Here is a 17,627-nt window from a genome sequence, read left to right as displayed (position 1 = left end):
AATGTACTTGTAAACATTCCAACCAATATAATTGTTTCTGTTTTAAAGAGAATTAAAGTTTGATTCTCTCATTGTGTTTAAAACAATGCATCTATGAAATACATGGAATGTCCGAGTTTTATCAAAAAGCGGGGTATTTCCGTGAAGAATTGTCATCGAGTGAAGTGAACAGGAAACGTTCGTATTACTCATGCTAATGCATCAAAACTATTATCAAAAACAAAAAAGAAATTTATTATTTAAATTCCCATACTGCTCATCACTGAAAAAGATTTCGCTGATTGGATGATGCTTATACAATGTAACCATTTGTATTTCTGATCTAAAGCTTAGTTAATCAAATGGAAAGATCTAGATCGAATATTTCGATAAATATGCAATGAACGTTTAAAAAATGTTGCAGAATCAAATCTTTAACACCTGCAAATTTTTATTTTAAATACTGTAATGTTTCAATAGAATAAGACTTTTTCAGTTTACACTTACAATGTCGTTCGTTTATTCACAAATATGAATGTTGTTCAAAATAAATTTTTATGCAGGCGTTAAAGTCATTTGTGAAAATAATTATTTTTTCACTTGTGTAAGATGACCTCTTCATCTAAGTTTATATTTGACAATCGGCAAAAATGTTACGTATTTCTTTTAACGTCATCGTCAAGGCAGGGTTTTCAGAGAAAAAGGGATTAAAACATAGATTTTTCACTTATAAAAACAGTCAATGAGAGTGTTCTCCCATATGAAATTCTCTGGGCGGTATAAACAAACTAGAGGTACTGTGAGTAATGAGCTCACTAAATGATACTCCCGCCTCCCATAATGTCCATGTGCTTCTATATATTGTTTTACGGTAACGTGTTAAGCGGAATAACTCGTCCTATCAAATATTATCGAGATGCTTCTACATGTATATGTGACGTCATAGGTAAACATTTAATGGCAATGTCCATGTTTTGCTATGGTAAACCTAAAATACGTATCGGATTAAGAACTAAAATAGGAGATGCGCAATGGCAATATGTAATAAAGATTCTCTGAGAGTTTCATTAAATTTCACTCAGTTGTATAAGAGAAGTTGCGGATAAGAGATAGATACCCCAAAGAACAGACGGACGGACATACCGATACAGTGCATGTATGTTATAGACTGAGAGTTGAACAAAAGCACATGTGTTTTTTGTCGGATGTATTCAACTCTTGAGCAGTGAAAGAAAAGCACTGATGGGGTTGTTTATATTGTGTTGAGGGGGTAGACAGTCAACAGGTCGTCATTTAGAATAGGTGAATGCATGCTAGGAATTATAAGTGCAAAGATGTGACATAATATTGTGCTGAAGGTGGTGATAGCTAGGTAGACCGGATGGGAACGTTTCTATAGGTTATGTGAAGAAGGCATCATTAAAACTTAATAATAAATCCATGTAAAAATGTTTTATGACATTTTATTTCCAATGAAGTAAATCATAGAATAGAAACAAACAGCCAGTTTCTTGATCATTATGAATAATATTAGATGTAGAGGGAAGTAACTCAAAACTTAAAAAAAACAGTGCTGGTATTTCTATGTTTTGTTTCTATATTTGCATTTTCAGCCAAAGTATATGCATGTCACCGTAAGAGAACGTGTTTTAGAGAAACACAGAAGCGTTGCTAATGTCCTTAGTTATTTTGTCTTGTTTGCGAACGATGCAAATAAATTGTAAAGATAGCTTAATTATCAGGAACTCACAGGGATTTTATCTTTATGGCTCAAAAAGCATGGATTTTTTTACAACCATGTGAGAAAAATAATGAAAGGTTGCCTAAAGGATTCATAAAAATTTCTCTATAACTGAGAATTCCTCAGAACCGAATTCTCTATAACCTATTTTTTTCTGTAGTTTTTTTTAAATTAGACTACCTGTTGCATAATTTGTGGTCCACAGACTTTGCATCACAGTAAAGGTTACAATAAGGAAGCGGGGCCTAATATATGCGGGTAATGTTTATTATGTCGTCACACAAAATTTAAGGTCTTTAAAATACCACAAAATGAAATTCTTCGCTATTTAAATTTGCTGGATAGCTGTAGACTATACGAAACTTGCAGTTTTGTCGTTTGTTTAAAGACAGAAAACAATATATAAACAATGCATCGGTTGCAATGCACTTGTCAATGTGATGTCATCTCGCGAAAATGACGCAGTTTGTACACAGTGTAGGCAGATCAAGGCACATTTTGTACAATAAAAATATCTTTTGTTCTCAAATAAAATTTTATTTGCAATTATGTAAAATTCCGTTACCTTGGATACGATATTTTTTTCTGTTTTGTAGATATACTGTCCGTATATACTCAACACAAATGATACTGTCGTGTGTTTGTATGCAGATTCATTGAAAAAGTAATACAAGGGCCCTAATAAATCGATTTATTGCATAGGCATACCCTCAATGTATCTTGTCAAGTTTTTTTTACTTATAAACACAAGAAGCATTAAGATATTTTAAAAGTGCTGCAAACCGCATAAAATCTTGCAAATAAATTAATCACACTGATAGAAATACCTAGTTGATTTACTTAGCTGTAGTGTGCCTAGTATAATATTCCTTGTGATTAGTAATCACTCTGTTTACTTGCTAAGATAATGAAAAGGGTTGTGAAGATTCTAAGATACCTAGTGAAAGTTACTTATAAATTCTTCGATTTGCTAATGTTATCTAGTAAATCTACACAATACCTTGTAAAGGTATTTTGAGGTAGTGATTGTATGGACAGTAAATTTACTAGTCTTCTTAGTGACTTTTACCAGTTATTTTTTACAGTGTACAGCTTTACTTATTGTAGTTGACCAGCAAAATATTCAACTTTCCTCCAACAAAATAAATTTAGTAATTAAATAGGTGAATCTATTGGTTTGCAGTACTTTTCACAAACTACATATAGTGTTGGAATGAATTATAAATTAAACTGATTTTTTTAACTTGGTTATGCAATATTGGAAATAATAGATGATCTCTAAACTGCAAGTACACATGACAAAATCCCGTGAGTCCGACATCACGTGAAAAGTGTAAATAAAATAATCTAAGGGTCCTCAGCATGTAGATTTGATCAACATAACATTTTTAAGATCCGTGAAGTCCTAAAAAGGATCGCTTACCCCTGTATAGTATGTTTTTTAGTCTGTCTTAAAAATCGCCGATATTTCCATTTGTAACTTAACTGTACTGCGTAAAATTATCCGACTTCTGTAAAATCCAAATATTTCCCGTCCTTAAGATCTAAGGTGATTAAGATTTTGCTATCGACTTTGACGTCTGCAGTCAAACAAAAGCCGTTTCATTTTTTTCTTAACTATTAAATAAATTTACCATATATTTATTGTTTTATCGGCACGTCTGATCTAAAAAAGTTAAAGTTTCATTATATTCAGTATTTAATTTTTTAGACGTGTGATGATTTTTCTTCTCATATTTAAGCATAAGTGCTTCAGAATGTAAATACATTTTTATGCCAATGCTATTAAACTTGAAATGTAGAATTTGGACATAATTGGCCAAGAAGGGGCGTATTGGGAATCCTTAAGGATGATGTTTATTTTTTTTTTTGAGGGGGGGGGGTTGATAACAGAAACAGAATGCTATGAAGAACAATTCATTAAATAAAAAAAAAATGTTCTAAATGAACCAAATGACCAAGAATTACTCAATATAAATTTAAGAATGTAAAATTCTATTATTTTTAGAGCTTATGCAAAAAAGTAAATAAATGGTGATTTGCAGAAAATTTTTAATTTCTTTTGTTTTTTGCAATATCATTAAGAAAGTTAAATTTTATTTAAACATCATCATGAAAATATTGTGTATTTTAGTTCATGTATTATCTAAAATTATTATCACATGCAATGAAAAATTTCAGAAATATGAACGGAAACAAATTTAGACAATATATCTCTAGAATATTTAACTCATACGGAGACGACACCTCTGGAAAGTAGCAAATTTGAACACAGGGCCATTCACCAGTGAGGGATCTTTTTCGTGCCAGCACCGAATGTGAAACGGGACCTCGGTTTGTACATCCATCCTACCCATCCCATCTCATCTGAAGGACCAGTCGCCATGTCCTTGAGTGGTTTCGAACCCGTAACCCGAGGATCAACTCTTCACTCTGTGATTATTTTACGATAAAAAAACCCACTTGTGCTTAAAAGCCAAATACAAACATGCTTGTAGTTCTGAAAAAAAATTTGCAGATTAAGTGCACATCGATTGATGCTACATAATTGATAACCATTTGTTACCTACATTTTGTTTTACTAGCCTTAACCCAAACCTGTTTACAGAAGTTATATCTAGGCATGGATGACTACATGCATTTGGACTAGCATCTTCTTTTTACTCTAATGTCAGAAATTCCTTTTTTTACTCAGTGGTCTCCTTTGTTAAGCATAGTGGACTTACTCTGCAGTTGTGGTAAGTATAAGTAATCTTTTTTATTGATTTAAGATATTTTATTTTATGCTAAAATTGTCATCAAGCCGTTATTTTGATAAGGTTTCACACAAAAGTGTTGGATAATTATTTCTGTAATGGGAGAGTAGGATTCTAGCAGCACTTTTTATAATACATAGAATATTTTAACATAACTATGATTACAAATAGAAATTTAATTTCCCCAAGGTAGTGTTGATCATTGCCCTTGTTTATTAAGGATTAATTTTCTATTGATATCTATAGATGTCATATAATGGCATCTATTGATGTGGATTGCTTATTATAGTTTAAAGCCAATTGAAGTCTATAGAATAGAAATGAAAGCAAAGTTTTATCCATAGCTTTTCCGATTTATCAGCGTAACTTATTAAAAAATTCAAAATTACAGAATTAAAAAAACATCGAATTCTTATCTGTGCGATCCCTTAACAAATTCGGGTTTTTATTCATAGATTATCTAGGTTTTATAATTTACTAGTTTGATGATTGGACGGATTTTTTTAGCAAATAATTACTATGTTAAACGATAGTTTACTATAGTTGAAAATAGTACCAAAGTAAAAACTTTGGAACTTTGATTTATTACAGTTTGGAACTTTGATTCACTATAGTTAAAAGTTTGGAACTTTGATTCACTATAGTTAAAAGTTTGGAACTTTGATTAAGAAATGTAAAACTTCGACCGAATTCACCTATTTAATATACACCTACTGGACATTTACAATCGCCTAAAATATAAAAACTGCATTGGTTCCTCCTTAGTTATGTTAACCCAAAAAGAGAACGTTCTCCTTTTACATCATGGCCTCAAGGCTTTATAATTATCATATAATTATCGTATTTGAAGGGGTGTAGTGTACAAAACTTAAAGGAGATCTCGTTAAGGAAAAAGTAAATAAACTCATCAGGGGATACTAAATTCATTGTAAAATGTAAGTTATTATACGAAGTATTGAAATATTTTTGTAATGACTGCAATTTAAAAATGTTTCCTTTTACGTTTTTTATATATTCTATCACGATTTTTTGGGGGGAGGAAAAGAGGTGTCTTCTTATTATATTACTATCAATCATTTATATTTTGCATATTCCTGAGTGTCTTGCTTTTAGTAAATTGATATGTTTCAACAATTCAAGCATCCGGACAACACTGACCAGTTTTCCAAACAATATTAATTTAATGTGTTCAGTGAGGATATCAAGTATTCGCGTTATATAATCTACAGAATTTCTAAGCCACTCAGCTCTGTCCTATTATGCTAAAAAGCCGAATCTCCAGTTGCAGTTAAGAAGACTCGTAGAAATGGGGAATTTGTTTGAATAGTTGTCAACCGAAAAGTCGAAATCATACGATTAAGTTGTTTGCTGGGGCCTGATTTACAAGAGAACGTACGACTAGAACCCAAAACTTAAGTTGATTAAAAAATTCTGCAAAGTTGATAATTATGTGTAAAATATGTAAAATTATGTATTTATATTTCTTTGAAAAAGTTTAAAACCGTTTTCATTTTAATGTAAATCAGAAAGTTAAAGCAAAATTAAATTTTGGTTTTAGTGGTAAGTTCTTTTGTAAAACAGGCCCCAGGACAGAAAAAAAAGAATCCAAAATAAAACAGGTGTGGCAGGCTCTGTGGTGTATTTTATTTCTAGTTCTCTTAGTTATATATCGAGTCAAGGTATGAATTGAAGTAAGTACAAGAACGAAATAGCTAGGATCATCTTCCCTTGAGGAGTGAGCATTTCCTGCCAAACAGTCGCAACCGCCGTGTGCCCATTGTCATGATAGGCGAACAGAATGATATATTGATTGATTGTATTCTGTATAATGTCCCTCTCTAGAATATTTCACTGATACGTCACCATTGCCGGTGAAGGGCTGCAAATTTATGCCTATGCTCGGCACTTACGGCCTTTGAGCAGGGAGGGATCTTTATCGTGCCACACCTGCTGTGACACGGGGCCTCAGTTTATACGGTCTCATCCGAAGGACCGCCCTATTTAATCGTCTTTTACGACAAGCAAGGGGGTACTGAGGACCTATTCTAACCCGAATCCCCACGGGGCGCGAACAGAATGAAAAATCGGTCTGACAATGCAGTGTATAAATAATGGTTTAATAATGAAATTATTAAAATTATCACCCATCATTTAAACTAGTGATAATTTGTATTTGCTGACAAGGCCATTGTATCGACCATAGAACTTGATGATTTTAAACACTGAAATGATTTGTGATTTTAAAAGATTGAATCTTTACAAAGTTAACAGCTTGCATTTCCAGACGTAGAGGTAAATTTAAGTTCTTATAAAATACAGTTAGAATAATATAAATGATAGTCTCGTCTGCTTGAACCATAACATATTGGTCATGAAGTATCCATTATTCTTTAATAAATTCTAATTTAGAAAAAAAGAGGAAAAAATTAGATGGTTTTCATACTGCATTTGTACCAAAACAAAGTTAAAAACACTTTAAAGAGGCTGGGGGAGGAAGCCATGTTCAGACTATTTCGATATTCTTTAAAAAAAGAGCTCCATATAAAGATATACAATATGATCAAATTTTAAAACTAAAATGCACTAATTTTTTCTATGCCAAATGATAGATGACAGCTTAAGATACCATATCTAAAGAAATAAGTTAAATCTGGCGGTTAATTTGTGGTTTATATGATGACCCTCCAGCCTCCTTAATATCTTTGTAATGAATGTTTTCTTATAACTTTTCATAAATTTATTGATTTCAGATGAAGTTCACCATTTATGGAATTATCGTCATTTTTCCAGTGCTAAATAACGTAATTTGTCTAAAGGGTAAGTTATCTGTTCCGTATAAAAAAAAAATCATTGAAAAACAATTTGAAACGTTCAAAATTTATAATATTAGATTTATTAGATTCACATGAAAAAAATAGTGACCAAATATATTTAAAAATTACTTCTGTAATATTATATTTTATTTTCATTCTTTGCATTTAAAGAAACCATTCCTCTATCTTATCTAGCAATCTAAAGTTTCGAATTAGCATCATGCACACGTAACACAGCCGACCATTAATCGTAACAATCATCCAGCAATTTGAAACATCTATTTGGCAATTTAGTACATCCAGAAACTTAAAACAGCCACTCAGTAACCTAACTTAAGATTCGTCAATCTTTAAAAAATTCCATTAATTTCACACAGGCATCTAGAATTCTTAAACAGACTTTAAGCGACTAAAATACAAACAGTTATCAAGGAATCCTACTTTGTCATTCAGTAAATTTATGACTAACACACCCAATTAATCTATTCAATTAAATACCGATATCCAACTATCTAAATCATCCAGCATTTCCAAACAACCAAATAGCAATGTATGATAGCCAGTCAGCAATCTAACACAGCCTTCCTTGATTCATACATAAATTTAAGCTCCTTATTAAAGTCATATACGCTGTATGAACGCCGAATTTTGTGTGAAACAAAATGATTAATGATTTAAAACACATGAAGTGTAATGAAAAAAAAAATACTTTCCACAAAATTGTACTATAGATGTCGTTGTAATAACAAAACAATTAAACATATCTAGGAATTAAGAATTCAGTCTTTTCATGAATATTGATGAAGGAAGTGCGTAAACAGTAGGCCTGTATATAGACACGCATGTCCACAGACGAGGTAATGTTGCATTTTGACAACAATTATAATAAAAGGTTAATATGCGTCATAACGGAGTAGATGGTTGATACTGAATACATTAAAAGATAAGTACCATTAAGAGTAAGACGCTTGCCATCCACGTCAAAAGTGAGTAGTATCTCAAACGGCCTACCTTGTTTTCTTTACACCACGTGTGTTTATCAATCTAAAAGTAGCGACGGCGTCACGTGATGGATTTATTTAAAAATAGCTATTTTTCTTTCCTTGCAGGATAATAAATAATTATAATTTGATAACTTTGTAACGCGTTTAATTTTAATGGTGTAATTTACAGTATTTTCGTAACTTTTATTGATAAACAAATGATATCAATTTCCAATCGTATTTTAACTGGCGCAAGTTATAGCGTGTATACTTTTAAGCTTTCACTTTTATAAAAAAATATATTTTAATGTAATTTTAGAAATTCTAAATAGTGTTACAATCTTATTAATAATTTGATTTATTTTCATCTGATTCAATGCTTCTTACAGCATTTTCGTATTCGTAAATTAAACATACTTAACCACAGCATAATTAAACGTATACGAATAATTTATATTTTACAATTACTTGATAACAAAAAAGCATGAAATTTTTCCCCAGAATTCGATCCAAAGTGTAGGTACACGGTCCACCTACCTGAGGCTTCATGGCACACAGCATACGATGTTTGTCAAGAGAGAAACAAGACTCTAGCCAACATTTCAGTCCTCGCTGATTTGTACATGGTGGACCTAGTATTAAAGGAAGTTGATGAATTCTTGAAATTTGAGGATGACATATTAAGCAGGTAAGGAAATACAATTTAATCACAATTATAAATATATTCAGCAGGCGAGGTTTAATCAAGGGAATGTTTTGCACCTGCTTTTGCAATTTTGTCGACACATATCCACAATTGGAGTGTTTGAAAGTCTTATTTTTACCAAATTGAAACCCACCGATATGTTATCCGCTATTCCCGCGAATTGTCACAGACTACATACTCATTTTATTTTGTAACTGAATTCTGTTGGTTTGATCTCATATTCCGTACCGTACCATGCTGAATAAATATGAAGTGAATAAATATGTAATGAATTATTTTCGGCCGAAAAAATGTAGCGGTAATGATCGATCGAAAATGTGAAAAAATGTAACGGTAATGAGTTGAAATTCTGTGGGATGTAGCGGTAATGTTGACCTTCTGTGTGGTTACAAGTATGCAATTTAATTCTGTGTTTTATTTACATGTAGCAGGTAAGGTATTGTATCGTTAACGATATTCCAGAACTTTTAGAGTCGGTCATTATTTTTCATTGTTTATAGTCAACGGAAGTTGTTTTGTTAACCTCGTGGATAGACGATCCTATGTTGAAATGTTTGTGAAGCCCAAGGAAACAATTCTGAACACTGAAAGACTTTTAAGCTGTGGAGGATTTCATGTAAAACATAGGATTGTTTCTGGTGATCAAGATGACCACTTTGCAGGACTGAATGTGTTATGTGCCGAGCAGGAAAACATTCTTAGAATGACTTGGTTACCCAAAGATGATGTCTGGATGTTCAAGGCAAAACTGATGAACTTTTCGCCAAAAAGACGTGGAAAGCACACAGAGGATGATATCGAGGATGGACAATTACATCTTATTCCGGACAGTCTAACTCGCAGGATGGTTCTAAGTCAGGTTGCAGACATATATGATCCTCTTGGACTGGTTGCTCCATATGTATTGTCTGCAAAAATTCTAATGAGGACCATGTGTTCCAAAGAAAATCAAATTAGATGGGGTGAGCCTATGAATGAAGATATGAGGGCCAAGTGGGATCAGTTCTTTACAGGATATGATTTGCAGAATTTAACATTCAAAAGATGCCTTATGCCGGAAAACACAGAAGGTATCCAATGCTTGTTATATTTTTGGATGGAAGTCAGCAAGCCTAGGCATGTGCCTATATCAGATGACATACCAAAGATGACAAATACATATCGAGCCTAGTGATAGCAAAGAATCGAATTGCACCAGCAAAGCAGTTGTCTACCCCTCGTCTTTAAATCTGTCGAGCAGTGCTTGCGTCTAGGCTGCATCAAAAACTAGTAACAGAAATGAATTTCAAAGTCAATAAGATTGTGCATATTGTCGACTCCATGATTGTAAGAGCGCAAATACAGCGAGAGAGTTATCTCTTTGGGACATTTGTGGCAACTCGTGTTGTTGAAATACAAAGCACATCTGATACCTTTGAGTGGTGGTGGGCTCAAGGAGATCAGAACCCTGCCGACATGACTACAAGGGTTGCAGTAGCAAGTGCTTTAGGGACTGACTGTAAGTGGCAAAACGGGCCAAATTTTCTGAGAACTCCATTTGAATTTTGGCCAGTAAGTCAAGAAAATACCATAGACAGCGATTTGATACCTGATATTATTGGGGTGACGATGTCAATCACTTCTGAGAATCGTTCTTCCCATGGATGTGCTGTAATAGACATAGAGCGGTTTGCCAGTCTGAAGAAGCTTCTTCGAGTTACCAGCATGGTTTTAGCCATTGTGAAATGGAAAACATTTTGAGGTATTTGTAGCAAGATCACTTCAGGGACATCTGTTGAAGCAGAAAGGAGTTGGGTTAAGCACGCACAGGAAAAGTTACCAGATGATTGCATGAAGAAGTTTCAAAGACTTGGGCCATTCATCAATCAAGATGGGATTGTTTGCGTTTGACAGCGCATGGCTGAATGGATCAAACAATCATGGAACCAGAAAGAATTCTTTTTGCTGCCAAGCAAGGGTCGGTTTGCGGAGTTAGTTATGCGCAGTGTTCATGGTGAAGATCATGCAGGATTGGAGGTGACGTTAGCAAAAATCAGAAGCAGATATTTTTATTCCCGGAGATGGAAAAATCATAAGACGAGTGAAGGATAACTGTGTTGTGTGCAGAAAGCGGAATAAAGTAACAATACAACAACAGATGGGTGTTTTACCTTCATTCCAACTGAATCCAGCACCTCCATTTTATAATTGTGCCGTCGATATGTTTGGACCATATACCATACGTGACACAGTCAAAAGACGAACACATGGAAAGGTATATGGGGTATTGTTTTAATTGCCTCAATTGCAGGGGTGTGTACATCGATTTGGCGGAAGGTTACGACACAGGAAGTTTCCTTGTTGTATTCAAGAGATTTGTATCACTTCATGGCAATCCAAAGCGAATGATTTCTGATGCAGGCACACAGCTAGTTACTGCAGGCAAGGGATTGGATAAGTTTGAAGTAGAATGGAATGTCTTAAAATCTACAGATGCTCCATGGGAGAATGGTTGTAGTGAATCCTTAATCAACTCTGTAAGGCGCTGTCTGCAAATTGCTGTTGGGGATTTATTTTTAACGTTTTCAGAGTTGCACACTGTGTTGTTTGAAGCTGCAAATTTAATAAATGAGAGACCTATCGGGACCAAGGTGTGTGACCAAAACGAAGGAACATACTTATGCCCGAATGATTTGCTGTTAGGGAGATCCACTGTTCGGGTTCCTCAGATGCAAATGGAAGAACGTTGCAATCCATTATTGAGATGGAAATTCATTCAACAGCTGCTTGATACCTTTTGGAAAAGATGGATTAGAGATTACTTTCCCACTCTTATTGTGAGACAGAAGTGGCATACAAGCAGGAGAAATCCGAAGCAGGGTGATCTTGTGTTAGTTCAGGATACAAATCTAATTCGTGGAAAGTGGAAACTTGCTAAAATTGCCGAGGCAGAGCCTGGAACAGACGGAAAGGTACGAGACGTCACAGTGCGATACAAGAACGTGGGGCTAGGTGCAAAGTATGACGGGTGTACTGACACTGTCATTCGCAGATCTGTTCATAGACTTGTAGTTATACTACCAGTGGATGAATGAGATTAGTTGTGAACTTGTCAAGAAACGTCGGTGGGAGTGTATCGTTAACGATATTCCGGAACTTTTAGAGTCGGACATTATTTTTCATTGTTAACAGTCAACGGAAGTTTGTTTTGTTTACCTCGTGGATAGACGATCCTGTGTTTGTGACATTATAGCTCAGTAATATTAATTTTGGATCCATCAATGTGTGAGTAGACACTGTTTTTGTGACTAACGCGAAGTACGGACCAATGATTCTATATAGATTTGTAATTATTGTGTTGTTAAATTATACAGTGGCATTCAGTATAACCCCCACTGCTCTGAAAAATCTACGGAACGACGTTATCATCATAATTTGATTATATTTTGTTTTATTATAAATTCAGGTTGAAACATTGGAATCGTTACGACAGGTGGTTTAACTTGTTACTGATGTAAGCCAATGACAACTCTTTTGTCGATTTCAAAAGTTTATTAAATAATTCCAATTTACAATTTTTCCGTGATCGTATAGTTTTAGAAATATTCGTTCCTGAAATATGATCAGAAAAGACCAATACACTTTTTATATAACTGTCCAAAGGGTCCGTCCAAAATATACAGAGCTGAAGACTGAACTCTCAATAAATAGATAAACAAAAGTCCAAAAAAATTATTCCCAAAAATAGATTAAGAGAGAGTTGAATTTAGGAATAAGACCAGGAATGCTCTTTTCTGTCCAAAACAGGGTATTTTGTGCTAAGTGGGTATCCATGATCCCGGATATAAAAATACATTTCATTGGTTAATTCACCATCACTAATCACCTTCGCTTTGTCCGTATGCCTGTCCGTTGACCTATGAACCCCAACATGGCACCACCCTCAAATGTAGGTAAATGGATTTTACTGATATTTATGGGCTCAGTCCCCATCTCTGCACCACAGGAGTTCTAGCCTTAAGCTCTCTTACTTATTTACTTCAGAGTTCCCAATTTTATTGCTCTTAGTCAAAACTCTTAATAAAACCATTGTATTTCCGTTCAAATTGTATTACTTATTATCGATGGACTTGATTGGTCTATTCGGATCAATTTCATTACAAAATGATCTACCAAATTATAGTGCATTCGAACAACAACAAAATCCAATTTGTTTTGAGAAGATGATAATTGTTTACAAACTAAAAGTCCTTTTTCCAATTAAAAAGTCACCGAATCTGCGTCACTAATAATATGCATTCTGATTTAATAAACCTTTATATCAATTTATTTTCACTGCTAAAAACAAAAAAATGATAATGATATTAATATTGTCTAAGTTTAAAATGTTCAAACAATATGTCTGTGCTAAACCCTATAGGTTTACGTTCGTCCCCACACACTAAGAAATTTCCCTGTCCAGTGGAAATTTCTACGTTAGATCCGGAACATAATTTTAAACTTAGTCACAGTTTATTTCGTTCACAAGGTAAGGATTAATCCCGCGACACTGTTCACTTTTTATTAAACAAAATCCACAGTCTTCGAAGATAATCTAGTCACGATTTCTTTATTGTTAATTGCATACGGTAGTCACACAGCATAGGAAGTTCGCGGACGTCTTCTTCTTGTTCCCGAAATAATGTCCAATATATACGGTTACATTGATTATATAGGTCCATTATATGTATCCAATATATGTTTACCTAACAACTCTACGTGGAAATATGGTTTTACTACTGTTCACTACTGGCGCCTTCACTACTCCTCACTAAACTTGTTCGCTTTGGAATCAATGTTCTCATTCCACACTTAGTATAGATCAAAATTTAGCTACATTCCACACTAATAAAAGTAACATAGGTCACCGTGTTAATTTTGAAGTTCACGCAGCGGATACAGTCCTGTCGATTTAGTAGATGACGGAGTGCAATTATCACCACTCAATACAATAGTATCGTCCTTCAAATTAGAAGCCATCAGCGTATCCCGTACTTTTAAATTTTGAGTCCAATAGTTAAGTCCGAAATTTAAAAAACGTTTTTGTTCTTCAACGTCAGAATTTGTAATTGACTTATTAATTCTTGATACATCCATTCAAAAGTACAACACAAATCAGCAAACATCATTAGTCACCAACGTTTTCTTCATCTGTAAGTATCTCAAAATGACTGCTATCACCTGTCGTATTCCTCATTTCCACGACTTCTCGTGATATCCACAGTCGATATTCTCAAAAAATAAACACGGTACTATCCCTTTCACAATCGCATCCTCACAGCGAATTTAACTCAGGATTAGTACAAACACTTATGACGGCCCATTAACACTGGGTCAGACGTAATCACCGTCCTTGGTATCAGACCAACGACATATTTTAAAATAAATGCCTCAAAGTTAGTCCACGATAAATCCCAACGTATTGTTTGATTCAGTGTTGCACCTTTCTCGAGATTTCAAAACTTCAAATCAAATCCAGTCAATTTTCAAATTCAATGATTTAAAAAATGTGACAAATCTGACGTGAACTTCATTACCATTTTCTCCTGCCTGTCTATTTTAAGAAGTTGCTCTATAATTTCTCTTCTTTTTTAAACAACATTGATTACAAGCGAACTACCATTACTGCAAATGTACAAAATTATTAAATGCCTTCCTTGTGTAGAAATTCAATATCAAGATGATTTTTTTTTAATTTTCCAAATATCATTTACTTTTTATTCTTTGTAACAAGGAATAAATACTACAATATAAAGTTTTTTTACTTTACATAAAATTTCAGATGTTCCCTTCATTTTTGAAACTTTTCCTGAATAAATTAAAAATATTCTTTAAAGCAAACCAAAGCAAGAAGCCAAAAATATTTCGGAAAAATCAAATTAAAAAATCAAAACATGGTCAGGCTACAGATACTTCTGGGTTAGAAATTTACGTCCTACCTTGCCACATTTTCCCTCCGCGTTTGACATTTTAGTTATACTTCGCATCGCCTAGGTAGTTAGTAGCGAATCGACTTCGTAATATTTTTCCATGCCTGGTTCCGAGCATTAACTTAATTCACAGTCCTTTTTTTCAGTTTGATCACAAACGTTAACTGATTTACAGTACTTCGCAAATCCTGGTCAACGAGCACCAAATTGACTTCTACGATGTAAGGTATTGACAACTCTTTTGTCGATTTCAAAAGTTTATTAAATAATTCCAATTTACAATTTTTCCGTGATCGTATAGTTTCAGAAATATTCGTTCCTGAAATATGATCAGAAAAGACCAATACACTTTTTATATAACTGTCCAAAGGGTCCGTCCAAAATAAAAAGAGCTGAAGACTGAACTCTCAATAAATAAATAAACAAAAGTCCAAAAGAATTATTCCCAAAAATAGATTAAGAGAGAGTTGATAATTTAGGAATAAAACCGGGAATGCTCTTTTCTGACCAAAGCAGGGTATTTTGTGCTAAGTGGGTATCCATGATCCCGGGTATTATAATACATTTCAATGGCTAATTCACCATCACTAATCACCTACGCTTTGTCCGTATGCCTGTCCGTTGACCTATGAACCCCAACATGGCACCACCCTCAAATGTAGGTAAATAGATGTTATTGATATTTATGGGCTCAGTCCCCATCTCTGCGCCACAGGAGTTCTAGCCTTAAGCTCTCTTACTTATTTACTTCAGAGTTCCCAATTTTATTGCTCTTAGTCAAAACTCTTAATAATACCATTGTATTTCCGTTCAAATTGTATTACTTACTATCGATGGACTTGATTGGTCTATTCGGATCAATTTCATTACAAAATGATCTACCAAATTATAGTGCATTCGAACAACAACAAAATCCAATTTGTTTTTACAAGATGATAATTGTTTACGAACTAAAAGTCCTTTTTCCAATTAAAAAGTCACCGAATCTTCGTCACTAATAATATACATTCTGATTTAATAAACCTTTATATCAATTTATTTTCACTGCTAAAAACTAAACATGATTATGATATTAATATTTTCTAAGTTTAAAATGTGTCTGTGCTAAACCCTATAGGTTTACACTGAGCTATACAGGTAATACAATTTTACAAGAATATGTTAATAGTATTATATTAGTATTCAATTAAATTCAATTATATTTCATTCATACCCTTACCCTTTACAGATTTTTAGGTTAGGATGGGACTTAAATCGTCTCATAATAAAATGCATGAATTTACTTACAATCCAAGAAACAATGTAGTTTTGATATCGAAAAGTTTTTTTATTGTTTGCTACGATATTTTTTATTCTAGTTCGTAAAAAAGAACATTTTCGTTTTATTCAAAATTATTCTTCATGTCAAAATACACATAATCCTATTAAAATCAAATCCTTATTATTCAATAGATTCAAGATTCCATCTTCAATATCGTGTTTTCCGAAATAACTTGAATGCTATTACTTCACGAAGTTTTCCCTGTAGTGCTGCTATCAACGATTTCGCTTCGAATGTAATATATCATTATTCAAATCATTAATTTACAATACATGTTTTGTTGAACTTAAAATATATACAGTAATTTAATTATACCATGTGTACCTTGATCTGAAATGGAGAGAACTAATAAAGGCCCTTGGCCTGCTGTTCAATCCATATTCATATTGTACTCTTTGTATATTATGAATAAAATACTTCTTAAACTAAAACATTGGAAAAATAACTATTCTCGAAAGGAATAGAAGTGTTGAGTCAGATAGAAAGAAAAACACCTCTAATCACGTTGACTTGTTTATCTAGACTGATCATTTGAACATTGCAATACATTGACGTTACCATTACGTCATAATTAAGATGACGTCATAATAGAAACATTTACTTAATGTCACATGCACTTTAACGTCACATATAGGAAGATTATCATCAATATACTCCGGGCCGCAAAATGTCAATAATCACAATTACAATAATAGAAAGTTCATATTTCGCGTTGTGTTTTACAAAAAAAAAATTAATTGGAAAGTCTTTCACTCCTCCTCACTTTGGAATCTGACTCGTTTAGCTCAAGGGGATATAATTTCGTAATTGGACGGTTGGATATGGTTCCATTACTAAAACGTAAGACTGCTGATCTTGTGAGTCCATCTCCACCAGTAATGAGATCCACCACTATAGCAAGCTTCTTATCGATGCGTTTTATGAAATCATCACGGACTTGGACAACGTCTCAAAGTTTGATTTTGTTGCTTGTAGTTCCTGTCCTTTGGATTCTGTGATATTGCCTTCTGTTGACAAGTCTGTTGTGTGTTCCCCTGCCTCTTCGTACGTGAACTCTTTTCTCCCTACGTCTTAATACTTCATTTGGTTCGTCGCTCATCCTGTAACTATATTGGTGTCTGTTGTCATCGCTCTCAAAGTCTCCATACTGCTCATTGCTGACTTCATGTAAAACAGTACAGAATCCTACCATCTGTTGTGGTACAAATCTGGGATCTCTCTGAGGATTCCTTGACTTTATTATGCTTGTATCAGAGTCACCTTGATATGATTTTGGAATTGGTAATATATCGTTTTCAGTGCTAGTAATTCCTTCATCATTTTTTTGTATCTCTCTCAAAAATGTTGAAACAAATATGCCTCTAGGGGGAACATCGTAAA

The 17,627-nt window shown here is 33.7% G+C and overlaps 1 protein-coding gene across 1 annotated transcript; it reads left to right on the top strand.

The window, feature by feature from the left end:
- The first annotated feature begins 10,874 nt into the window (after positions 1 to 10,874).
- On the top strand, positions 10,875 to 12,052 carry LOC134242674 (uncharacterized). The gene is made up of 2 exons (XM_062724771.1): positions 10,875 to 10,999; positions 11,269 to 12,052. Exons 1-2 carry the CDS (start codon positions 10,875 to 10,877, stop codon positions 12,050 to 12,052), a joined length of 909 nt encoding a protein of 302 aa, XP_062580755.1.
- The last annotated feature ends 5,575 nt before the right edge of the window (positions 12,053 to 17,627 follow it).

This window comes from Saccostrea cucullata, unplaced genomic scaffold, assembly GCF_032062105.1.
Source record: "Saccostrea cucullata isolate Sc308-1 unplaced genomic scaffold, CSIRO_AGI_Scuc_v1 ctg11932, whole genome shotgun sequence".
Classification (NCBI taxonomy): domain Eukaryota; kingdom Metazoa; phylum Mollusca; class Bivalvia; order Ostreida; family Ostreidae; genus Saccostrea; species Saccostrea cuccullata.
Note: the sequence above shows the minus strand (reverse complement) of the source record. Positions and strands in the feature narration are given on the sequence as shown.